At 39.0% G+C, this 27,470-nt stretch overlaps 1 protein-coding gene across 1 annotated transcript; it reads left to right on the top strand.

Moving 5' to 3' along the window:
• Positions 1-14,982, top strand: DTHD1 (death domain containing 1). The gene is given in 11 exon segments (XM_042779309.1): positions 1-38; positions 2,879-2,907; positions 2,910-3,726; positions 4,217-4,544; positions 5,203-5,382; positions 6,175-6,419; positions 8,394-8,558; positions 9,097-9,386; positions 10,593-10,837; positions 14,041-14,098; positions 14,673-14,982. Coding segments are annotated over 11 exon segments (2,685 nt in total). The 3' UTR covers positions 14,963-14,982.
• The last annotated feature ends 12,488 nt before the right edge of the window (positions 14,983-27,470 follow it).

Genomic DNA, 27,470 nt, shown 5'->3' with positions numbered 1-27,470 from the left:
ATGGTGCAAAGAGAGAGAAAGAGATTACAGACAGAACTGTTTGCCTATGCTTATGTTTCTGAGTCTTGACCTATAGATTTATAAAGTCTGTAATAACAACAAAACATTTGGTTTAAAAAAACCTACTTCTATTGTCCAGGCAATCTAACTGTCCTTCCTGTTGGCCTCATGGTTTATGTGATTTTTTTAAAATTATTTTTTATCAGGTTTCCAAGAAGCATTCTCCTTCCAAAAAACTGCTATTCCTCACTTGAAAAATTCACTTAGGGCACTCAGCAAAGAGGTTTGGAGACAGTTGGATATAAACTACCTCTGTATTCTAAAGCTGTGTTATCAAACATCAGAAAAAGCACAGAAAGCAAAGTGTTAGAAAAGAGATGGGGGATGGGAAAAACACAAAAGAATACTTATTTCATGGTTAACCTTGTAATTTAATGCAAAAGTGTCTTTCCATGTGACACAATTGGATAGTATATGTTTACAAGGCTGTATCCTTTCTCGCCCATACTAAAAAAGCCACATTCACAGCATAGGAAAATGCCATTGCTTTTAATTACCCTGTTATCTTCAAATTTGATTTTAGGGAAGTTTAAGGGACTGGTCAATTTGTTCGAGGATTTTTTTTTTTCTTTTGTTTAGAAAATTCAAAAATCAGGAGGGAAATGTAAGTTTTGGTAGTTTTGCCTAAGCTTGAACTTTTCCTCACAGTGAAACTGGGAAGGGTCTTTTGCAACCTCTTCTGCAAACAAAGCTCTGTAATTTCCAATCTTTTGTTTTATTTCTCAGTCTTGTTAAACTGTCTAGAATTTCCTCTCTACTGTAAAAGTGCAAGTGTAAACAATGTTTTTAAAGTGTATGTCCTTTGTTCTTTTTTTTTTTCCAAAAATAGTCGAAGTCTAATAAATCACTTGGAAACTGAGGAAGTGTTAGAAAGGAATGAGTTTTCAACCAAGTTAAATAAGAAAAAAAAAACTATTCTGAGCTGTACTTTTTGTAGGTTTGAATTAATCTGATGTAAATAGAGATGAGAGGCCTATCTAGATCACATCATGTCACTCATTGATGTGTGATAGTATTCTTAATAAGAGTATATTCCAAGCTAAAAACCTTGAGGTATTTATTTGCCTCATATGACATTGTTAAAAAACATGACTGTTCAATCAAGACTTTCTGTAAGACTTGTACCAGCCCTTTCTGTTTTCCTTTCCTTGTACAGTAATTTCACGAATACAAGCCGCACCATTTTGACTAAGATTTTGCTCCCAAACCAGAAATGCGGCTTATACTCAGGAGCGGCTAATATGTGAATAATTTTTTGACATTTACAACCTCAGAAGTGCCGACCAGAGTGCCGAGCCGAGCAGCTGCCAGTAAAAGCTGGTATTTTGCGATTGTTACAAATTGTTACTCTGTTGCGCCGTGGGTGGAGCCTGGCTCCCTGCAGGCAGCACGGGGGGCAGGGAGAGAGGAGGGAGAGCTCTCTCCTTCCCTCCTCTGCCGCAGCCCAGGGGAGAGACCGGGGGGCCCCGTGCCGCCATAGGCTCGGGGAGGAGGCGGGGTACTCCGTCCCCGCCCGCAGCCGCCGAGGGAGCGGGGGGGGGCTCCGTCCCTGCCTGCCACCATGGGGCAGCACCGGGCCGTGGTGACTGAGCCCAGTGGCAGCGGTGGCCGGCCCCGAGCAGCCCCACCGAGCAGCCCCACCGAGCTGGGCCACCTGGCCCTGTCGGCAGCCCCGAGCGGGCCGAGCCTGCACAGCCCAAGCCGAGCCAGTAAACCTCGCCCTGCCGTGGTTCTGTTACTATTTAGCAACTTTGTTGCACGTGGGTCCTCGCTGCGAACGATAGAGCGGCTTATACTCGGGTGCGGCTTATTTATGGACAAAGAACAAAATATTTGCCAACACCCAGAGATGCGGCTTATACTCAGTGCAGCTTGTATTCGTGAAATTACTGTATGTGTCTGTACATTGCAAGTGGAGAGCACACGATACTGTGTGGTACTATCGTCTTATTTGTATTGACTTTCAGGAGATTTGATCTGCAAAGCAAAATTATCCAGGATCTCATGCAGCAAACAGAAATAAGCAAAAAATTTTCCAAGGTTTCCAATATATCTAATAGCTAATGAAGATACCGCTCCAGTTATAGGGGCTGACAGCATAAGATGGGGGAAGAGCTCTAAGTAATAAATTTTACATCCTTGGAGAGAACATCTGGAATAATTTCTAAGAAAAGTTTTAAGATAAGAAAAATAAGGCATCATAAATTATATAAGTTAAAACCTTACATGAATGCCACATAGTGATTGTGTGCTTTTTGTGCATTCTTCTTCACAAAGTGGTTTTAATTACATGCAAGGGCAACCTTCGCCATTCCTATACTGGATATTACAAACTACTGCATGCTGGTGGTTTTGTGTTATCATCTATTTTTCACAGCAAAAATTCAGAACTGCTACGGTCTGAGTTTAAAATTAGGTCCATGTGTAACAGCCTTGCTAGAGACCTAGGCATTAGACTTTGCAGGATTCAATTTCAGGAAATACTACATTTAGTTTCAAAGATCTCCCCAAATTGATTTGACCATATTTTATCAATACCATGCCTCAGATTGATTGTCATTAAGAATTTAGCTAGTGTCTGATCTTTAGAAAAGTGTTCATTAGAGTTGGCAGAGTAAAACTTTGACAAATACACACACAGTTGTTCTTAGACAAGTACAAAAATGTACTTAGAAATTGACTCCACTTGAATAGCAATATATGCAAAAACATTAAATGGAGGCCTAGAAATAGAGTGTGCTTCATGTATTGAATGGTACTATGGGATTAGGTGGAATTCAATAAGTATTAATATAATAGTTTTCACACTTTGGTCTAGCTTTCATAGCAAAATTCAATTGGTTATTTATTTTTTGCCTCAGAATACACTGAAATTACAGATTATCTGCAGGGAGTCAAGGAGTATTTGACAAATACAATCTCACGCCTTCAAGAGACAGAAAATAAATTTTATGCTACAAGTTGCAGACGAGACACTGATTCTCAGAACCAGACTGGTGAAAATGCTGCTAGAGAAACAGATGTGCGTTGTTCAGAAGAAGCAACAGACTCTGTGCAAGCATCTTCCAGTTCCTGTCAACAGTTCCAAAGGACTCCTTCCCTGAACAAGACAGAAAGTCAAAATGTTAATCAAACCCACACAAATGAAATTAAAACTGTGGGAAAAGTTGCATCCTTAGCTGAAAACAAATCTGCTCAAGAACAGGACACCAGCAGAGAATCAGCAATGAAAAAGGTGGATGGTGAACAACAACTATTGACTGTCTCTTTTACAGAGAAAACAGAGTGCAATGAAAAGGATAAACTTCCTGGACATAGCTCTGTTACTGCAAGGCCTCCAGAACTGGATTTTCAGGATGTTCCCACAAGCAGTGAGGAGGACATTCTGTCTGGGACATTGAAAGATATTTATGACAGAAGCATCACAAATAGTTTTGAACAGGAGAAAAAGGAAGTAATCAAGGACAATATAAAAGGGCTAGAAAGTGAAGAGCACAGACTGACAGAGAAAATAGAAGACAGTAAAATGGAAAAAAATAATGAAATTTTTAGAAATTACCTAAGTACCTTCGCATCTTCAGCACAAACCTATGATCTTACTGATGTGAATCCTTCTGTGAGTGATTCAGAAGAAGTGCAAAAATCTAGATACTGGATGAACAAAGAGTAAGCGTACATTCTCTTTTTTTTAGGAACAGATATGCATAATTATTGCTTATTAACTTATAAACATGTGTGGGTGCAGAAACTCAATATACATGTACTGAACCCCTGCTGGTCGTGCACATAACAGCAGTTTACAATTTGAACATGCGCAGTGAAGATCTTTCCCTTTGGCCTAGAGTAAACTCTAGGGTTCTATTTGCATAATTTTTTTTATGCCAGAGAGGGACTGAGTCACAGCCAGTAAAGTCGATAAACTTCAAATTGCTGGAAATTAGTAGGAAAGGACTACAATTCATCAGTTTTATAGTACTTTGTAAGCTGTTCTGAAACAGGCTAAACTTAAAATTTTCATGACTTTCTCATTTATTCATAAATATATTTTTCTGGATTATCTTCTTATGCTTCACAATAGCACATCATTACATTGAAATGTTTAATTAAAAATATGAGACACTACCCTACTCAAAATATTTTTTTTTTTTTCAAATAGATTTCTAGTCAAAGGGAGTGGTAAAAATAAACAGGAAATAGCTTGTTTTATTAAAGGCCCTGCAAGTGTTCTGGAGAATCTGAAGTGTAATATACTCAATGATGCTAGTTCCTTGGTGGTGGATGATTCTGAGGAGCTGGTCAGCAATGTCGTTGGTATTGAATGCTATGATTATGAAAAACTACTTTTCCCCATCAACATTGCAATCCCATTTACATCATGCTTCAGAGGAAATTATCGGGAGATTATGGTGAAGGTGACTGATATGAACTTTCAGTCAAACTACTTAACTCCTATTTCTTTGCAAGGACACCAAGGAAACCATAAGGTGAGTAACTCTCATCAAATCATGTAAAAGCATCGTTTGAGGTTCTATTTAAGTCTCTCTGGAGTTTTTCAAGTTTTCATTATTAAATCATATTGCCCATCTTAATGTGTGGTTAAACAGAACTTTTCCTTCTACTTTATCAAGCGCTAATTCTATTTGAAAACTAGTATTTAATAACATTCTTTTTTTCGCTTAAAATGTTAAGCAAATGTTTGATCCCACAATACTAATGGTTGAGTAATGTTTCATGATTATTGTAAAGAAGTGTAATACTCTGCATTAATTGATAAAAGAAAAACTTTGGGGGAATTACTGTGTTTTTGCATCACAACAGAGTAACACAATTCCGTGAGTATAAGTACAAACTCTATATCAAATGAACACAGGATGGTTCTCTTTCCTTATATGCAGAAGTGTTGTATTGGACCAGATTCATCACCTAGTTCATAAGTTTATCTAATTTCACCCCAATCAAATACTGGAATATGAATTACATCACACGATGACTAGAGATCACTAGGTACTTGGGCATGCAGGTGGCAATAATATTCGATTTATTTTCATTTCATACTTTGCTCTGTAGAGAATGTTACCTTCTCAAACTGTGAAAGAGCTTCCTTTCCCTCAAATACTCTAACCCCACATTCTCTTTATCCAGGAAAGCTTTGCAGAAGTAAAAATTTATCATCTGGGTGTTTTTTCTGTGTTATTATGCTTAAAGAAGGAAACATTTACTGTTCCAAAGGTAGGACTCTTACAAAAGCTGAATGTGGATTCTAGAATCTCTTTCTGTTACCGTCCAGAAGTATTCAGTTCTCCAGCACCTATGCAGTTAAAGGTAAGCTTGAAATATGTGATACTTGTTCCTTAAGCCTGTTATCTGCTCAGTTCTGAAGTGAGTATGCCAATGATGATACAGTGCAATCTCTCCCAATATCAACAGTCGACAAAAAGTGGTTGCAGCTTCACATCCTGTACATGCAGATTTCCTGTCAGCTTTGTTAAAACCACATGTCAGGGATATCTTTAGCCAAAAAGAAGATCAATCTACCATTGTTTGACACCATCCTGAAAATATAGTTGTTTTTAATAAAGATGTGTCAACTCAAAACTTTAATTTCTTGGCCCAGTGGTTAAGATGGTGGAACCATTTTTCTCATCCTTCATGCCAGCAAATGCAACAAAAGGTTTTTCTCATGTATTAGTCTTAGGTTGAGTATAGTCTCAAATTGTGCTTCAGTTATGCTTCTTCCTTTCTCCATTAAGACGTTAGTTTGAAAATATGGAGAAACTAAAATTATGAAAAAATACAGATTAGAAAAATCTCAGAAATTTTTCAGAATCTGAGGAACCTCATGAGTTTCAAAACTTGAACTCAAATCAGGAACAGAACAATATAAATATTTTAGACAATAAAAGTTCCAGTTTTTGATGATTTTCAAGCATTTTTCTGTGCTTTGTGTAAAGTGCTGTTACTTGGGTAAAGTTATTCTTGAGTTAAAGAGAGGAGTCTGATTCTTCTGTGATAGTCTAGCCAACTCCAAAAAATAATCTAATTGCTAAAAACATCCATCCATGTAATGGAAGTTTTTTTTTACAAATTGATTGTACTATTTCTTTCTATATTTAGATTCAGCCAATTGAGCCATCATTGGTTTCAGCACTGAAAGCAAGACATGATGTGTATCACTCAGTGATATCTACTAGTGCACTGGTTCATGTCCAGCATCCTTCAGCCCAACCTTTTAACAGCTCGGTCACTGTTACTCTACCCTGTCCTCCAAACCCAGACAAAAAGAGGCAAGGAGATGAAACAGAACATGCAAGAGCCATTAGTGCTGCGGTAAAGATGGTTGCTGCAGCATACCATCCTCGGTAAGAACCTCACTTCAAATTCACCATTCTTTAAAACATCAAAATCAATTCATATTAACACTTGTTGGTTTATAATTTCTTGTATTAAAAATGTGTTTGTTTTTTAGTATAGACTGTGATAACTATGAGCATTGTTAGAAACACTACAGCAAACCCTCAAAACTTTCATGCTGTAGTTTCACCAGAAAAATTACAGTAAATTCACGAATACAAGCCGCACGGAATATAAGCCGCACTGCTGGTGTGTTGGCAACATTGTTGCCTTTGTCAATAGATAAGCCGCACCAGGAATATTAGCCGCACTTTAGTTCGCCGCGAACTTTCACAAAGTCGTCATTTAGTAACACAATCGCGGGATCGCCGGGGCTTACTGGCTTACTGCCGACCTCGGAAACATTGTTTCCAAGTGAAAAAAGACACACCCTTTATTTACAAGCCGAAAAAGACAGGAACAATAGTGTGGTCATTTTGCAAGCATTCCCAATGGATCCGTGTTGCCTTTAAACAGCCACTCAGCCACGCGGGCAGGCAGCTGAGCTCCGAGCGGAGCCACATCTCCGTGCTGGCACAAGAGCGGCTGTTGTAGCCCTCGCGGCCCGCGGGGTGAGCAGCCGTTGTAGCCCTCGCGGCCCGCGGGGCGAGCGCCACTCTGGCCCTCGCGGCCCCGCGGGGCGAGCAGCCGTTGTAGCCCTCGCGGCCCGCGGGGCGAGCGGCCGCTGTAGCCCTCGCAGCCCGCGGGGCGAGCGGCCGTTTTAGCCCTCGCAGCCCCGCGGGGGGAGCGGCCGTTGTAGCCCTCGCAGCCCCGCGGGGCGAGCGCCACTCTGGCCCTCGCGGCCCGCGGGGTGAGCGACCGTTGGTCCTCGCGGCCCGCGGGGCAAGCGGCCCCGTTGTAGCCCTCGCAGCCCTGCGGGGCGAGCAGCCATTGTAGCCCTCGCAGCCCCGTGGCCGAGCGGCCGCTGTAGCCCTCGCGGCCCCGCGGGGCGAGCGGCCGTTCTACCCCTCTCCCTGCGGGCTGAGCGGCTCCCCCAGCCCTCTCCCTGCGAGCCGATCGCCCACTTCATCCCTCTCCCTGTGGGGAGAGAAGCTTCCCCAGCCCTCTCCCTGCGAGCCCAGCCAGCCCCGTAGCCGCACAAGACTGAAAACACTTTAAAAAGTACAGAGAAATATCACACACTTTTATCGAACTGCCGAGGTAACTCGCCGAGGTAACTCACCCCGATAACAACCCCCACCCCTCAGTAACGCCGCCATCCACAGGCAGGCAATAAGCTGTTCTCTGATTGGTTCATCGTCGGAACAACGGGAAACCATGGATTTCAAACTGTTTCGGCTTGGGACTGGACTGGTATGATACTAGGTAAGGGCAGATATCACATTTTTGTTCATAGATTAGCCGCACTCAAATATTAGCCGCACTTCCGGGTTTCCACCAAAATTTTTGTCTAATTACTGCGGCTTGTATTCGTGAAATTACTGTAATACATTATTAGATGGATATTCTTTAAATATGCTAGCCACTACATTTCTAGCAGGAGTCAGAATGAAAACTGAGGCTTTTTCAGCAAGAAATATTCAAGCAATTTCAGCAAAGTCCAATATTGAACATAAAGAACAGACATGACTTAAAGCTGCTGTGTTCATAACACGAGCTGATTTGAGTCTGACTTTTGAATTTTCTCATTTCTATTTCTGCACATTTCAATGGTTGCCTGAATCAAAATGCATGGCACAATGGTTTATAGCAGGTCAGTTTTACACACTAGATAAAGGTCTAGATTTTTCCAAAGCATGCAGTACAATATTTCTAAAGCTTAGACTTTCTGGAGTATATTTCCAGACAGAGATTTTAAGCAAGGTGTGTAAACCAGAAAAAGTGATCAAGGAAACAGAGGGGTAAACAGCTACAAATATGAGCTTAGTCTTTCTGCAGAACTATTTTTATGTTATTATTTCTATTATTTCTTGGCTTTCCAGGGCTGTGAGCACTTCTGTGAGAAAAAGTGGGGACAATCTCAGTGATACTTTGAAATTATTAGGTCATGGAAACAAAGAAGAGGGGTGGAAGGTGTTTGATGATGTTATAATCCAGAATGCACAGAATGGGCTCGTATCTTTTGAACTAAGCGAGCATTTGGAAAGGTAATGTATGAATAATTTAACAAAATTTTATTTACTGAAATATTCAGCTCTGTGTTCACATTTAAGTGGAAATTAGTAGTGCTAAGAAATCATCCATTTTTGACCATTAACTGACTCTTAGATTTGTTGCTCGTAATTACAAAAAAAATCCAATTTTTCATTTATAGAATGTGCACAATATAGTACATAGAAACTTGAAACAGGAAATGCAGATATCAGTCTGAATTGGTAAATGACATTTAGCTCTCTAACTAAAAAAGTAATTAAAATATTTTCATTACAAAATATTATCTTACTTTCATGTAAAATTCATATGTATTTGAAATCATAGCTACACAGTTGATATACTCTACACTACAAAGACAAGTAAATTTTCACCTTTGCATCTGTTGGAAACAAGGATGAAAAGAGGGTAACAAAAGTTCTCTTGAAGACTGAGCCCCATAATATTTTTAAGAATAAATTATTAGCAGTTGATAAAGTTATTTAAGATAAGGTTTTTTAAATTTCTTTCCTTTTTTTCTTTCCTTTCATACAGCTTTGTGGTGATTCGCCTTTCATTCCTTTTGGAAAACACCTATCTTCTCCTCTTTGCTCAGGCTCTGGAAGATGCTCTCTGTAGCACCATGGCTAATGTAATACTGCATCAGAAAAGAGAAAACCCATATAAAATAGTAGTTTTGTTGTCTGCCTCCAAAGAATTGACCAACGAACTTCAAAATCTCCATGAGGAGGGTTATTTTGGTCCCCCAGAACCTACACAGCAGTTCCCATTAAGACAAGGAGAACAGATTCATTTTAGATTTAGAGGAAATATTTCTGCTTCAGGTAAGGCAATTCATGCATCTGTATGAACACTATCAATTACCTCAGCTGTTAAAAAATGCTGCATGGGAACACTGGTAGATTGAAGTTAGTCACAGTTAGCTATTTGAGTGTTTTGTTTCTTGTCAAAGAAAGGAATGTGGAACTTGATGGGAAACTGCTGCAGCTGTAAAGAAAATGTGCTACTTGAACGAGCTCCTGAGCACTGTGCTCTAGGTGACCCTGCTTGGAGCAGGACAGTTGGACAAGATGATCTATAGAGATCTCTTAAACCCCTGTGAATTCTGTGAAACCTGGTCCCTGAAAAACATACGGTATTTTCAGAACTATTTTCAAAGGACAGGTTTCTGTCTGCTGTTTTGTCTGTGTAAATTCAGAGTGAGTAAGAAACTAAGGCAAAATATTGCCTGTTGTGACTTGCACTGTAAATTGATGTGATGAAAGAGAGAGGGTTATGCCATTTCTGTTAGCAGCCTAGAAAATCCCATGTAGTGGCTGCCACCATTCTAAGACTTGCTAAAAGGGAAAAGAGATAAGAAGCCTCTGAAAGGTTTTCACCCAAAATTGCATATAGCCTTTTCTGTCTGTTTTAGATTTAACATATTTGTATTTGGCCCTCTGAACATTTTGGACATAAACTCTCCCATTGAAAACTGCATGTACCCTAAAGAAAGGAATATTCTTCAAATAGAGAAGTCTCCAGTCCCCAAGAAATGTCTGATCATACACACAAAGGGTAGTGTATATAGACGTATCAAATAAATGGATTTAGAAAACCTTGAAATGCATCTACCCCTCTGGTGCCTTTCATTTTGTTGTTACAGATAGACATCTATCCTGAATAACCAGAATCCATATTCTTCTAATTCCATTCACAACACATTTGTATTCTTCTCTATGTTATGTGCATACCTCCTTTTCTGTTCCTTGGTTGTCAACTTGTAGCACTGCCTTCAGCAGTGCTTATTCTTTATGCCAACTATTCAAGGGCTAAAAAAGCTAGCTACAAAGATATTTCTACTACTGAAGCAGACTAATCTCAGATGTTCTATAAAGTAATAATAATGATAAAGAGCAATCAAGGAACAACCAAATGTTATGTGATTACCTTTACTTGACTCATGCTAATGAATCACTTTAGATGCCATGCATCTGAATGCAGAATAAAAATATTTTTTTTAAAAAAAATTGTTGTTATATGGACTGCAGAGAATGGAGAAGACTTCAGGAAAGTCTACAGACTGATATTTCATTCACAACGACAACCAAGGATGGAGCTCCAAGTTAAAGAAGTGGATGAATTTGGTAACTACAGTTCACCTCATTACAAAGGAACAGCAGTATTTCATAAAATTACCAGAGAGATGATACCAAAGAAATGGGAACAAACCTTACCATATGATGAATATCAGCACCAGACTCCACTGTGCAAGCTAGCATTAACATTGCCAAAGGTGTGTTTCTCACTTGATAATATTAGAGACATCTTACCATATATTTATAAGAAAAGGGATCTTAGTATGATTTTTGATTTACAAATATACACAGGAGTCACTGGTGGATTTCTGGTACATCATCAATGTACAAACATTCTTAGGATTTCCCTTAGCTGTAGGGAGGGACCCATATCCAAGTATAAGCATGTAAAAGTTTCTTGCAGAAAATGTTCACCCATCTACACTCCCCAGAAGTTATGGCACTGTGAAATTACTACTGAAGTTATATCATCCTTGTTTCATTGTCTTGGGAGCACAGAGTTGCAAATTGTGGGATCATTAAATAGTTTGTGTTACCTGTCTTCCACCTATCACCTAATTATTCTATTACTCCTGATTAGCCTCTGCAGTACAATCATGTGGGAAATTATCTCCATCTCTGGTGAAAGCTAATGCTGTATAAATTAATCTTCAATATCCCTGCAATGAAATTTCATTGCAAACTTCGCAAACAGCCTATGTACCAGCACACTATACTGCACAAAATACTTCCACTAAACTACTGCTATCAAAGTTGAAAACATTTTAGTATCAAAATATCTACAGAAACACTTGGTCTAAATCTCTGGTGACAAACAGTAGCATGTCTCTCTTTTTGAATTTAATTGCCTTCACACTTTTCTCAACAAAATTATTTTTTTTTCTTGATGATATTTAAAAGAATCTGGAATGTCTGATTTTGTTTGTGACAAAGATAGATGGAATCCTTTTAAGGCGACTATTCTGACATTTTCACTAATTTCTGTAAAATTCTCACCTAAATTTCTTTTGTAGAGAAGATAGTAACTTATACCTATATGCCCTCATTATCCACTTACAAATATATTGCTGACAGTGGTCAAAATAGTGCTTTTTTACTTTTTATGCAAACATTGACATCATTTTTTACTTTAAACATATATTTTTACAGATTTTCACTAATTATTCCGATATATGGTGAATTAATTTCATCAGCAACTGCTCCTCTAACCTATTTTGGTCAAGACAAGTCAGACACAGTGCATTAAGTTCTGATGTCAAGTGTGTATGTGCACATCTACTGATTTCAAAGATTTTTTATTTATGTGAGACAGTGGGCTAAGGAGGTAAAAGATTAATTTCTCCTTTTCTGTCCATCCTGTTTAACATGCTCCTAGAGTCTGGTCATGTCTGAGAGGTCCATTTGACAGAGCACATCAATGTTACTGGCTGGGAATGCTTTGCAAAAATAGATTGCTGTAATACATATAGACATTGTAAAATTACTATTCTGCTGAAGTTTTATGTCTAATGACTGTCTAACAGCAGAATAGCATGCTATCCCCTGCTTCAGAAAGGCAGCTGCTTGGCTAATTGAAGGGCCTTCCAGACTAGAAAACTGCTTTGACTGCTAAGAGTATTTTGCTTAAGCCGCCAACCAGAACAGCACGACCACCTGCCACTGCAGCTGAACCATGGGTGAATTTAGCACTTCATCACAGACACTTAATCTTTAAAGGCAATTTACTGTTTTAGATCTAATGCATTGTATATTATTACACTATTTCTGGACAATACTAATTTTCAATTCTTGTCATTTTTACTACTATTTTAACAATAAGTAGCATAAAGTGGTTCAGATTAAAGTCAATGCATGGGTAATTGAGTTCATCTACAATAACTTCGAAAATCTAATACAGATTTGGGGTAAATTCTCATTAATGAATGAAAATAAGTTTAAATACAAGTGCATAATTAAACAAGGCCAGAAAAAGCTGATTCTTGGAAGAAAAGCAATGCCCTCTTCTGGAAGAGCTTTATATTCCCTTTATTCTGAGAGCTTCTTAGCCATGTCATTCCATGTTCACACTGGGCACATCCAGTGACAGACTTGCTGTAGAAACATGCAAAATAGGGAAGATTCAGATCATAGAATCATGGGATAATTTGGGTTGGAAGGGTCCTTTAAAGGTTACCTAGTCCAACTCCCAAGACCTCAAGTGCAGTACAGCACAGGATGGTTTTCACTGCAATGCAGTGTGTAATGTGTGCATCCTGTGCACACTGAAATCACCTCCCAGGATAACTGTGTACAGGCCTGATGAAAAGTTCTTTAATTCACAATAGGTAATGGTTATGAATATATTGACCTTATGGCTATGCAGCTCAGTACATTTGAGACACTCCAAATATTGAACAATATTTAAAGTCTGTATTATACAAATGATTAAAATAAGCTCAAAAATGCTCAGTATATCAGAAAGAAAAGAATAGCTTTTCCAGTCAGAGTCTTATGCTCATAATTTCCAAATGAAAAACAGAAGATCAGTGCAGGCAAATCTTGGGAGAGCTGAATAAGCTGCCAGGTAATACAACTGAATGTGTATGACAAAAGTAACATAGGCACTGATAGAAGATAATTTCGTTTTTGAACAAAAAAAGGTCTGAATTTCACTTCATACAAACTAACCTCTTTGTTTGCTCAATGCTTATGTAATTAATCTATTGTTCTATATGCAGTAGGAAACAAACTAAAGACCAGAAGACTTAAATCTTTCTCAGCCATAGGTAAAACAGGAAAGAGTATTTTTTTCTTTCTCTCCACAATTTGAAGAAAGAAAGAGGAAAAACTTTCTACTTTATAATGGAACTTATCTTTGGAATTTTGATGATTTTTCATGATATTTTATTAAAAGTTGAACAATGTAAGATTAATAACTGTAGCTACAAACACAGTGTGGTTACCTGACCTAACAATAACAACCGCATATCTAAAAATTGTTCTTTTCCTTGAAAGGAAGGCAAAGTTAATGCAGTATTCAAAATAAGAATCTGTAGCATCTACAAAGGTTCTATGCAGAGCTTCTATATGCCCAGTTTCTATACATTACTTATAGCATAATGCTATTAATCAAGCATTCGTAAAATCACATGAAAGATGAACTTTGTTTGAGACATAATAAATATCCATTTGATAGATGAAAATTTTACTAATTTCTTTATTTTAGTAACTATATACTGTTTTATACTTGCTGATGGTGTTAATCGGTTTTTAATAATGACGAAAACATTCTATATAAGTAGAAAAAAATTTAAATGCTAAGAGTTAAATCCCCAAGATTTTACTCAGTCCACTCCCAAATCTTATGCCTCATCTCTTACTCATCATCATTTCTCTTTCCTCAACATATTTTCTCTAATAGCATGAAAAATTGATCCGTCGGCCACAAAGCACAAAAAGATTTTTTTCTGATTCATCAGGTAAGAAAACAACCATTCAATGAATATCAATATTATAAAAGACCTGTGCTTGCTATTTTTTTTTTTTAATTCTGGGATTTGTTTCAGCTGTTACTGACACTTGGAAATGCCATTTTCAGGAAGGAAATAGTTAATGTGTTAAAAGATAGTCAAAGGTATAAAAAGATCTGTTTACCAGGAAATGCAAAAGCTCTTGTAAGATACTGTTGTTGGGGGATGCTTGAACAGCATATAGTTTTGTGTATAAGGAAACTCAGTTTGTACTGGAAAGCTCCATTATAATTTATGAATCAGTTGCAGTAAATACTGAAACCCTTTTATTTTATTGCTAACTTTCCCCATTCAGTTCCAAAAATTATACATCATTGCCGAACCTGCTCTTGACTAAATTCACTTCATACCGCAGGGCAGTTACCAAAAATGGCATTAGAAATGAGATGGGATGATGGTTTCCACCAAAGTATAAAACACACCCTATTGGGTCAGGGAGCTTACCCACTGAGCCTCCAGCTTTAAAAAGCTTTTCAATAAAAAAGGAAGATTTATTCTTACTTCACTAATTTTTGTCCTTCAGAGGCCCAGTGGGATAACTTGCTGTTTTGGCTTGCAGAAGAGCTTGCTGAAGATAATACATCATTGTTTGCTTTATGTTTACCTGTTCGACGGAGCGTACTTCAGCTTGTTAGGCTGAAGTGCCCTGATAATTTGACACACCAGATCTATGAGCTGCTTTGCTGCTGGAAAAAGACCCTTCCAAAGTCGGCTGATAAACAGCAGCTCCTGTCTCGCTATTTGCGGAAGAGTGGCAGAAGTGATCTTTCAGAAGAACTTCGTTTAAAGTGGCAAAATAAGGTGTTCACTTGACAGAATCACTGGAAACTCACAGCCCAATTTGTCTTCCTTCCTGTTGAAGTGTATGAATATTTCCATGATACATCTGGATGAACAAGTGACAGGGATATCAGTCAGGATAAAGCTATTTCTTTGTTACTTTGCAACCTCTTTATTAAAGCAAAGTATAATAGCCATGTCCTTGTTTGATAAAAGTGAACATTTCTTATACAGAAAAGTGAGATATTGAAAATACAGGTAGGAAGAATTATAGACTGATCTGCACAGATTTCTGAGGACTTTAACTGTTTGCACATGCCGTACTCAGTCAACACACTCTTTCTACATACTTCAACATTAGAAATTATTCAATATAGCAAAATCATATGAATCATTCTATAATATGTGGATTACTCTATGTCCAGTATTAATAACTACAAAACTCTTCAGATGTACTAATACACATACAGAGGTAACTTCTTCTTACTTTCAGATTTGTTAGTAATTAATTCTACTTTTATATTCCCCATGAATATTTTTCATCCTTGTGAATAACATACAAGATTTAAGTGTTAGTTCATGTGAATATGCAATCTCTATCCTGAATTTATGAGATTTGTTGCCTCACTCTAAACTGTCATTGTAATGGAGTCTTTTAGGTTACCATCAAATATGGAAAAAGAACTATTTCTTCATTAAAATTTTAAAATGTATGGCTTTGACATTTTGTTTGTTATACTAACAAAGGCACAGATAGTAAACCAGAAGTATTTGTGCCATTCCTTTTCATGTTTTCAACTCATTTCTTTCCAAAATATTTAGTAGGACTAACCTTTTTTTAAGTCAGAGCAAGAGCAAAGTTACTGTTCTCTAATGGTGTCTCTACTGAAATAATATTTAATTTGCCGTCTTCTGTTATTTACTTCTACATTGCAATTCACCTCATAAAACACACCAAAAATTTATCTAAACACTAAACTGATTTCTGTTAAAGGCAAAAAGCAGCTGGCAAGAGTCAGCGAAAAACAATTCTGAGAGCAAGATGACTTCTTGGTACTTACTCATATTGTGCACAGGCTGTCACATCTGCGTGACTTCCCTACTGCTTCAGCAATGTGCAACAGATGCCTCTTTCTTCCAGTCCACCTGTGCACAATTAATTACTCTTATTCTTCTGATACCGATTTGATGCACCAATTATTTTCATTTTTCACCTCTCCTTTAATCAGATCATATAGAATATGAATATTATTCTCAATCAAAATGTTATTGATCTAAAACTTATTCACTTTTAGGCTATTTAGAAACCCTGTATGTCTTGCTGGCAAATCTTAATTGTGATACATAGCTGGTGTATTTCATTTATAAAGGTCATATATTTTCAACATTTAAAAATTACTACTGTAGATGAGAAAATGGCATGGTAAAAGAAAAGATAAATAGGAATAGTATTAATTAGTTTTATTCATCTAGTCACTAGCGTCTCATCCTATGTTATTATCAATTTTTAGATATAAGACAAATATACGAGTAATTTAACCCCTTCTCTGAGAATGAAACATAGCAACCAACCTTTCTTTAATATTTTTTTTTTAATAAAGAGTGTCTTTTAACTGTAAGCTGACTTCTTATTAGAGGAAAGAATTATGTTTTTCCCAATGCTGAACACTTTTTGCCATGAGGCCTCTGTCTTAAGTGCCTTCTCTTAAGGACTAAATAATCACTTGCTAGCTCATCAGATATCTTCAGTATGTATGTATGTATATTATGATCATAGTTCAATGGACAAACAATACTGGAAATGTTGCTAAAACTTTGACTTCGTTTCTCCACCAAAATTAAAACTGCGTGCTACAACTTCCAACATTCTGCCACAAGATGGCATCTTTGTTCAACAGAAAATACAAAGCATGTATTTCAAATGCTGAAAAACACATGCATAAAACACTGCTAAAAATTGAAAGCCATCTATAAAGGCTTGGACAGTCCACACAGTATCAGACACTGAAACAGGTTGCCTAGAGAAGTTGTGGGTGCACCATTCCTGGAGCTGTTCAGGGCCAGTGTGGGGCCATGAACCTACTCTAGTGAAAGGTGCTCCTTCCTATGGAAGAGGGGGTGGAAATACATGATTTTTAAGGTCCCCTTGAACACAAACCATTCTATACTACATGGTCAACACCACTATAGCAAGGCAGTAAGATTTATGAGCACTTCAGTAATATCTACAGAAAAGGAAAGCTGCATTTATCTTTTGCTTCCCAGGAATTTGAGATCAATGTTTACATAATTGAACAGTAAGGCTAAATGAAATTTGCTGTGTTAAAACCTAATTCTTATTATAAACAAACACTAATCAAGTGACTAAATAAAAACATTTTATTAAATATTGCAAAAAATACTAATACGGTAGAATAAAATATTAACAATTTTAAATACACCACCCGATATTCTTTTCCTCTGAGGAATGCCTTAGGTCTCCTGGGTATTTTTCTCTACTTGGAATAACTCTCATTTGCAGTTTGAAATGAGTAACTAGTCTTCCTGTGGCCCAGCAAAGCAGAGGTGGCTGGTGACATACTTTTCCTCTATTCTTCTCCCTCCTCATCTCTGCCACCAGTTCTGCCTTGTGCTGGGACTTTCCTACCTAGCTGCTCTATGTAACCTTCACAGTTTTACAGTAATTTCACGAATACAAGCTGCACCAATTTGACTAAGATTTTGCTCCTAAACCGGAAATGCGGCTAATAATCAGGAGCGGCTAATACAACCTCAGAAGTGCCTGCCAGAGTGCTGAGCCGAGCAGCTGCAAAGTCGGCATTTTGCGATTGTTACAAATCGCTACTTTGTTGCACCGCGGGTGGAGCCTGGCTCCCTGCAGGCAGCACGGGGGGCGGGGAGAGAGGCGGGAGAGCTCTCTTTCCTCCTCTGCCACAGCCCAGGGGAGAGACGGGGGGGGCCCGGCGCTGCCATTGCCGCGGCCCGGGGAGGAGAGGGGGGACCCGGGCCGCCCCTACCGCGGCCCGGGGAGGGGGGGGGAAGCCCGCGCCGCCATTGCTGCGGCCCGGGGAGGGGGGGGGAAGCCGGCGCCGCCATTGCTGCGGCCCAGGGAGGGGGGGGGGAAGCGCCCGCCGCCATTGCTGCGGCTCGGGGAGCCGACGGGAGCCCCGCGCAGCCATTGCCGCGGCTCGGGGAGCCGGCGGGGTGCTTTGTCCCCGCCCGCCGCCGCCGCGGCAGGAGCGGGGAAACTCCGTCCCTGCCCGCCGCCGGCGCCACGGGCGCGGGAAAGCTCCATCCCCGCCCGCCGCCGCTGCCGTAGGAGCGGGGGAAGCTCCCTCCCTGCCTGCCACCGCGGGGCAGCGCCGACCCGGGGTGACCGAGCCCAGTGGCAGCGCCGGCCGGCCCCGAGCAGCAGTACCGTGCTGGACCACCTGGCCCCGTCAGCGGCCCCTAGCGGGCTGAGCCTGCACAGCCTTAGCTCAGCCAGTAAACCCCGCCCTCCCGCGGTTCAGTTACTAATTGCACGCGGGTCCTCGCTGCGAACGACAGAGCGGCTTATATTCGTGTGCGGCTTATCTATGGACAAAAACCAAAATATTTGCCAACACCCAGAGATGCGGCTTATAGTCAGTGCGGCTTGTATTCGTGAATTTACTGTAATTTAATTTCCACTTCTTTGATATTCATCTCCTGAAAAAACATTGCTAGCATTGACCACACACCCTCCCAACTCACACAAAATTTTCAAAGAAAAACATATTTTAAATGCACACTTAAAAAAAGTATATTAACAACATATGCAGACTAAATATTCTTATGCCTTCTCTCATTGTTTCTTTTGCTCTACCAGATAGGCACAGAAGCACTCCCCTTGTCCGGGTCTCACTGACCTCAGCAAGTCTTGGCAGGAGGAGGGAATGCAAGGTGTGGCATGTGTGCATTTCCCTTCATGTTAGGTCTCAAACAACAAGCTTATATCCAGGAATACTTTTGATTCCTTTTTTGTTTGTTTGTTTTTGTTTTGCTTTGGGTTTTTTTTTTTTTGGTCAGGGGAGGGATTCTTCAGCTCTTAAGTTCATAGGCTGTAAATAAAACCTCCAGACAAAGTAGGTTTCAGACCAATGGCCTTCTGTACAACTGAATAGCATCAGCAGCAGTGAGACCCAAAAATGTAGCTCTTTATGGCTAAATTAAATTAGGATCAAGTTGTAAAAAGATCCAAAGAATCCTTCTCCAGAGGACAGTCTTAGTGAGACATCAAATGAGCTACTCCAAATGTGTTCTGTGAAATGTGTTTCTCCAGCCTTATGGAAGGAACAATACCTAACTTCTAACTTTTGTGAATAGCAAATGCCAGGCACAGGCTGATGTGGCTCAACTACTGATGTGGAAAGTCCAATTTCTTAACTCTTATCAACACTTTTCTTTGCTTTTTAGGCAATCAGACATTGTCTTCTAAATGAATGGACTCCCTCAATGAGGTTTAAACTCACTAAACTGCAGGTAAAATGTGGAAAAACATAACTGCATGGAACAAATCTACTTCTGTGCTATATGTTTTTATTGACTACAAAAATATGTAGAACAAAAAGCAATATCTGAGCTTTGTGGCTTAGAATGTGTATGTTTTCTCACTCTAAAGAAAAGGTGAAACTGTATTTCTGCTAAACAGTGAAGGCAACCGACAGGAAAAGGTGCTGAGATAGGAAGCCAGTTGCTCAGAAAGAAATCACCTAGACAACTAAAATTTGGCTAACTGAAGACAGTAGTTCGTTATTTAAGTACTGAACAGTTAGTCAAATAAAAAAGGAAGAAAAACAAACATTCCTTTTGTGACATTGTTACAGGATGGATTGCCAACTGCATCTGAGATGATGAAGTGCAAATGCATAAAGCAGACTTTGCATATTCAACATTTAAAACACAAATTCTCTGCTTAGTGAAACAGGGCTCAATGAGCAGGACATGTAAACTGATTAATGCAACAAATGCTTAATTAAAAAACTAAAGAGGGTATTTAATCAGTATCCCATCCAAGCCCCTTTCAAAAATAAGTTGTTCTTTTCTTTAGATAGCCTTCAGTAAGTACTGTTTACACAGAACTATCTATAGTGGAGTCATCTTCAAGCAAGAGAGTCTCAACTTGTAAAACTTCTCCAAGGTGAATTTTGGAGGGAGCCCACACACAGAGCACTTTGGTTGGAGATCCAGAGGAAAGGCTCCTTCCAACTTTTCTCAACAGCTCATTTTGGTGAGCAGGTCTTAATTGCACTGAGATAAGCCCCTGAAAAGGCAGGGGCACTCAGGAGAGTGGCATAAAATAGCTCAGTTGAAATCATTCTCTCCTTTCTGTAAAATCTCTGCACTTTACCTGAAGACACAATTCCTTGAGCATCTTCAATACAATTAAAAAAAAGTCAACCAAAGAAATGCAATTTTAGCGATTTCTCAAAAAGATTTAGATTTTCCCATGTACTATTCGAGATGACCAAAGGACTTATTATGGATTAGTAAACTTCTGTAATATTATATTAAATCATAGCAAAGTTCACAAGAATAGAAGAACAGAGTTCATGTTCCACCCTTTCTCATAAACAATGAAAATGTCGTAAACATAAGAAAAATTATTCTATAATAATGCAAATGCAAGACTTTGTTCTTATCTCTAGTCTACATGAAAGACAAGACTTCATCATTGCTATTGTAACCCTATTCTTAGTCCTTTAAAAAAATTCGTATGGTTTTGAACTCTTCATTACATATATAAGTTCTTTATTTCACAGTGGGTATATCCCCTTTACAGATTTTTCAAAGCATTATATGAACTCTTACATGTCTACGTCTCACTTGCCTTTTTTTGTCCTTCGAACACCTACCACACCATTGTTCCCATTAAGACCTTTTGTGCTAGTGGAAAAAAGGTGTCTCTTCAGCTTGTTATTATACTTTAAAATCCATACATAACCTTTTTCATAATTGTACTCTATTTAGAAGTCCAGTTTTAATAGTATGACTCCCAGAAATGTCTTTTCATCAAATTATGGTCAGAGCTGACTAATTATTTACCAGAAACTGAAAGAGTTTAATAGAGCTGGAAGGATTCCAGCCAGGATTAGTGTTACTATGTGCAGTTTCACATTGCAAGTGTCAATTCAGCCAGCAGATATCGCACAAGAGCTTCTACAAAAATACTATTTTCTGTATTTTCAGACCTAAAATCAATAAGTAAAAAGTAATTTCACTAAGACAATGAAATACAAACTCCTGAAAGACTGTGCATTATTCACTTGTCTCTTAATGAGCTAACCCATTTTAGAGCATTTTGAGGTCAAGAGAGGCAAATCATTTAAGATGTAGATATTATGCAATCAGAAATGGGAATGTTTTCATTCTATTAACACTAATACTTTGTTAAAATCAATGTCTTTGCCTGAAGAATTAAGGAAATTAATAAAAAATGGTTGATGGGATAAAAAAAGTTTGAAGTGACAGAGAATCAAATGTACAAAAATATTTTTGAGTGGTCTACTTCTAATAGGAAAGAGGAAATTATTTTAAAGTGAGGAAACGTGTAACAAAATCAGAAGACCATATTCTTCCACATAATTCCAAAGATTTTAAGGAATCTAGCAAGCTGATTTGAGCTAAGTGAATAATCACTAATGAAGCAAGCCAATTTACATTCTCTAAATTTCTCTGATGAAGTTTTTATGAAATGTAATTTCTTATAGAAAACATGATGGTACAAAAAAATCTGGAAGTTTACTGGGAATATTTGCAAAGAAATAAATTAAGCTGATACAATAACTGATTTAATGATATTTATAAAACTAAATACAAATGGAGAATACTTGAGCTCATCTCTGTTTGCACACAGATAAACTCCTAAAAGTCTATATTTTTTGTCAGACTGGAGGTAAAACAGTGAAACCATCATGATATATTTTTTAAACTATGTAAACAATGTCCAAAAGTTCCCAAAAGCAAATGTTATCAAGAGCTGTGCACACAGCTGAATAGCTTGGAATTAAAGAGAGTTATAGTCAAAATGGTGCGGCTTGTAATCGTGAAATTACTGTACTTGTTACAGACAATATAAGTACTGTGAGTTTTAATCAAGAACTTCACATTTTTCTCATCATTGCTGTTAAAATAAAAATAAAATCCCTGTAAGTACTCAGAAAATATTTCTAAGAGGGACAGCAAAGCCAACTCTCATTGCTAGTCTAGAAGAGGTTGAGATGTCCTCTACAGCATGGTGCATGGTTATGCTCATTTTCAAACAGAGTGAACTTAAAGAATCAAATATTTGCTAAGTCCTTGTGTAGCAATGGGATAAGTAAAAGAGTAGGGAAAAGGAGAAAGTTTCCTCCATGAAAACTAAAAAAAGTTTTGCCTAGCCAAAAAAAAAAAAAAAAAGAAAAAAGAAAAAGAAACTTTGTAACAAAATCTTCCAGCACGACAAAGGGATAAAATACTACAAGCTTTTTAAAACAGTACTTTTAAAATTTGTGAAAGGTTTTAGAACAGCAGTCTCCAACAGTGGAGAATTGAAGCTGCAAGGAGAGGCTTTGTACATTTCTTGGTACATTTTTGTGCTCCTAGGTTATACAAACTGATATAAACTGGACAGGAATCATCAACATATCCTTTATATTGGTTTCTCAATCCACCTCCTCTTGCAAGCAGGTTCCTGCCACTCATCACATTACAAGCTGTGTACATGGACAGACACACTCCTAAACCCGACAGGCATTAGCCTCAGTTCGTGTCTAAAGCAGGTATAAAATCAACTTGATTTGTGGTTTCCCGGCTGACAATAAACTGCTGTCAAATCTTTGTCTCTTTTGTTCTTCAGTGACTGGTAACCATGGATACCCAAGGCAATAAAGTTCACTGATCCACAATGCTGTAATTCAGGGTTTGCTGTAGCTGATTTTGTTATGGAACCCCCAGAAGATAAAACTAGTAATTCGGGGTGAAATGGAAATTAGCTACTAGTTAAAATTTTGCTTGTGTTTTAATAATAATAAAAAAACCCCCATGCTTTGTTGAACAGCATAATTACTTTCCCTGAATAATTTATGGCAGCCAGTCTGCCCCACTGAAATGTTCATATTAATTTTAATGAGCTTGTCAAAGCTCTTCGAGCCTTTTTATACTGAATAGATTTAGCTGGGATGATATTTTAACCCATTGCTCCTTTTAACAAGGATAAAAATCTGTTTTATATAACTTTTTTTCAATTTATAAAATAGAAATATAAAACATCTACAGTTTATTCAAATAGTAGTAACATAATGATTCTTTATAATATAGATTATATTTTCAATACAAATTTAAAGTTTACTTCTGCAGGGATAAAAAAAATCTTAGAAAAAAAGATTTTTAGCTAACTGGACTAGAGGACATAAGTGTTTCAATTACAAGTGTTTGGATGCAATGTTTGCATTTATGTTACTGGTTTTTTCCAAAGTTTAAAATTTAGCAGCTATAAATTTTCACTTTATTCTGAGCAGACTGTGACATCTGATGTGCATGATTTTGTTGTTTCCTACTGTGTAGCTGTCTAGACTTTCATCCAATCATTTCTACTTTAGTAGTTTTTCATCACTAAAATTATTTTGAACTATTGTTCCACAAATAGTATAGAAACTCATCATATAGATATCATTCCAATTTCACCTTTTTCTTGTATGCCTTCCTCATGGCATTTCTGATGGGCCTCTTGGAGCACCAGCATTTACCCAGTGAATGTTTTTTTTATCTCTACTCAGCCATGTCAGGACTAAGGGTAAACTCTGGGGTAAAAGAAACAAAAAATCTGTGTAAATTCTAAGGTTTGTGTAGAAACGTAAGGAACAAGAAAAGAAATGTTATTACTGCTACACCCAAAGGGATCAGAACATGCATCCTTAAACTAATTGAGTTTGGATTAGATGACAGTTTTTTTTTCCCTGAGGACTGATCTGTTTCTGTCAACACTTTCTGAACTACAGAAACAGTTTAACAACTTATTTGTGTTTTCATCATTCTGGTTAGGAATGGAAACAATACTCTTCAATAGGCCATAAAACTCATTACATGTATGTATATGGCTTGGATGAGGTAAATTTCCATTAAAAGCACCCTGGTAATAAAAGGACAAGATAATTTCCTTCCTATTTCATCTATAAGAAATTATTTCAAAATCTTCTACCTGTAAAAATCTTGGAACTGCAGTCTTAAAATCTGAAACCAAATTTTGTAGACAGTGATCTCTAGTTTATTCTTCTACTGCTATAGCTTTTCAGAATTTTTTTTAAACTCAGCACATAAATTTATGATGTTAGTCCCTGATGGTGATGTTACTTTGTCGGGACATGAGGACTCATTCAGTAAACAGATATTCTGCTACCTAAAAATAAATCACTGAGCAAGAATTCTATTCCAAAATTACGTTTTATACAATATTAGTTTAAAAATTTTAAATATTAGAAAGTGCTAGAAGATTAATTTAAGTATAAGGAACTAGTACAGTAATTTCACGATTATGAACCGCAACATTTTGACTAAAATTTTGGTCCGAACCCAAAGTGCGACTTATAATCAGGTGCGGCTTATATACGGACAAAGAACAAAAAGTTGCTGTTTCAGTTTGGAGGACAGGTGTCTGCTGAGAAAGGCAGGAACTTCTCTTTGAAATGGAGAATGTAAACCTCCTCCCTCCAAATTATTATAATTTTGAAATCAAGGGGCTTTCAGGTAAAAATATGGAAATTACGAATAACAGTTCTTTTCTAGGGAAATTAAAATAGAAATACAGTACTACAAAGAAACAAACTCCAAACCCTGACAAAGTCAGAGTACAACCTGACACCCCGTCAGGCAGGGTGTTGGTAGCAGTCCCATTAAATGGTGGCTGCATCCTCCTGCAGTGACAGATGTGATTCAGTTGAAGCAGTGCTCCTGTACAAGGTGCAGTTTCCCTCCGGAGGTCCAGTGGTGATGTGGAGAAATCCGGTTTTCCTCTGGAGTCCAGTGGAGAAAGGGGCTCCCTTAGTGTCCCAAAACCTCTGTTTTTATCTTGGTAAGAAATACTGGGCTTTTGTCCCTGGCTGGAGCAACTTCCAATGGGATGCAGTAATTTTATCAGTCACACAGTGGGACTCAATGGGCCATTAGCAGAAAATGACTCGCTGGAGGAAGGATGGGTTGTGAAAAGATAAAGAACAATGCCCTGCCTGGTTTCAATGGATGGCCCATTAGCAGAATATCTGCCGTGGAGATAAGGATCACTGCCCCCACCCTCAACAGATGGTGATAGAATAGATACCTTTTATCACACTCTGTATTGTAACGTGGGGCTTATAATTGGGTGCGGCTTACGTATGGACAAGGAATGAAAAGTTGATGGTACCCGGAAGTGCGGCTTATACTCAGTGCGTCTTATAATCGTGAAATTACTGTAAATTATGAGATAAGTTAATATTGGTAAGTGCTTACATGATTGACTAATGCTGCTTCAGTTTTAAAAGGTTTGGTACAGGCTTAAATATTACAAGAGGAAAAAATTCAGATCTTTCTTATGGTAGTGGTCCAGTGTTATGCTCACCAGTAGAATATGTTCAATAAGGGGAGATTCTTTAGAAGAAGATAGGATTTTCTATCAACTTTGGAGAGAGAAAGTAATCTAGAAATATCTGTGGTGGAGGGAGGACAGAAGATAATTGTAGTACCATACACATGCAATCCCCAGTAGCCACAAAGATGGTTGTTGTTAGAGTACAAACCAAAAATATTTGAGGTTTCATTTTTTAAAAAATTTAAGTAATTGTGGGACTGTATCTCATAAATTGCTCCCACTTGTGCTAAAATTCAGCCACTGTGTGCTATGAAATGGGACAGAATCTCCTAGTGACACCAAATAAAATGCTAATTCTCTGACAGATAATTTATTTCAGTCCTCTAAACGCTTGAATCTGGTACAATTGAGCTTACATGTAACAGAAAAATATGCCTTGAGAATATGCTTCCATGAGGTGCTTCAAATATGTTTATTTTATTATAATGGTTTAAAAATATATTTTTTTAAAAAATTATGGTATGCCATGGAATGGAAAGTATTTGTTTATTTTTCTTTTCCATTATACTACTCCAATGCAACAAGGAATTTTATAATGTTTTCTCTCCACAGGCCTTTAAGTCCACCCATGAGCTACAAGAGAGTTGCTCATTATAAAATTAAATACAAGAGAAAAAAAATAAATGTACAGTAAATTCACGAATACAAGCCGCACTGACTATAAGCCGCATCTCTGGGTGTTGGCAAATATTTCGGTTTTTGTCCATAGATAAGCCGCACACGAATATAAGCCGCTCTGTCGTTCGCAGCGAGGACCCGCATGCAATTAGTAACAGAACCGCGGGAGGGCGGGGTTTACGGGCTGAGCTAAGGCTGTGCAGGCTCGGCCCGCTAGGGGCCGCTGACGGGGCCAGGTGGCCCAGCCCGGTGCTGCCGCTCGGGGCCGGCCGGCGCTGCCACTGGGCTCGGTCACCCCGGGTCGGCGCTGCCCCGCGGTGGCAGGCAGGGACGGAGCTTCCCCTGCTCCTACGGCAGCGGCGGCGGGCGGGGACGGAGCTTTCCTGTGCCCATGGCGCCGGCGGCGGGCGCGGACAAAGCACCCCGCCTCCTCCCCGAGCCGCGGCAATGCTGCGCGGGGCTCCCATCGGCTCCCGGAGCCGCGGCAATGGCGGCGCCCCCCCCCCCCGTCGGCTCCCCAGGCCGCGGCAATGGCGGCGCGGCCCCCCCCGCGTCCTCCCCGGGCCGCGGCAATGGCGGCGCGGCCCCCCCCGCGTCCTCCCCGAGCCGCGGCAATGGCGGCGCCCCCCCCCCGTCGGCTCCCCGAGCCGCGGCAATGGCGGCGCCCCCCCCCCCGTCGGCTCCCCGGGCCGCGGCAATGGCGGCGCCCCCCGCCCCCCCCGGGCCGCGGCAATGGCGGCGCCCCTCCTCCCCCAGGCTGCGGCAGAGGAGGGAAGAAGAGAGCTCTCCCGCCTCTCTCCCCGCCCCCCGTGCTGCCTGCAGGGAGCCAGGGCAACACGGCAACACTGTAACAATTGCGAAATGCCGGCTTTTAGTGGCCGGTGCTTGGCTCGGCACTCTGGCTGGCACGTCTGGGGTTGTAAATGTCAGAAAATTATTAATATATTAGCCACACCCGACTATTAGCCGCACTTCCGGGTTTCCACCAAAATTTTTGTCAAATTGCTGCGGCTTGTATTCGTGAAATTACTGTACATTAAGTTGCCACAAAAATCTGAAAGATATGGAAGGACATGAATTTTTCTTCCCTGAGAATTTAAAACTTTAAAATGCAAACAACAAAAAAAAAAAAGTCAAAAATTCTTAAAGCATGCAATTTGCATTTTTTCTCTAAAAAAAATCTGTTTAGCATGCAACCTCTAAGGCATAAAGAGTCAAGGAAAATCTTAAACAAGCTTGTAAACCAAAGTAGAAGACTTATTCTTCTAATTTTTACTCTTTTAATTTTTTGTAGTATGC

This window comes from Catharus ustulatus, chromosome 5, assembly GCF_009819885.2.
Source record: "Catharus ustulatus isolate bCatUst1 chromosome 5, bCatUst1.pri.v2, whole genome shotgun sequence".
In the NCBI taxonomy this organism is placed as follows: domain Eukaryota; kingdom Metazoa; phylum Chordata; class Aves; order Passeriformes; family Turdidae; genus Catharus; species Catharus ustulatus.
This window is presented reverse-complemented; position numbering and strand designations above follow the sequence as displayed.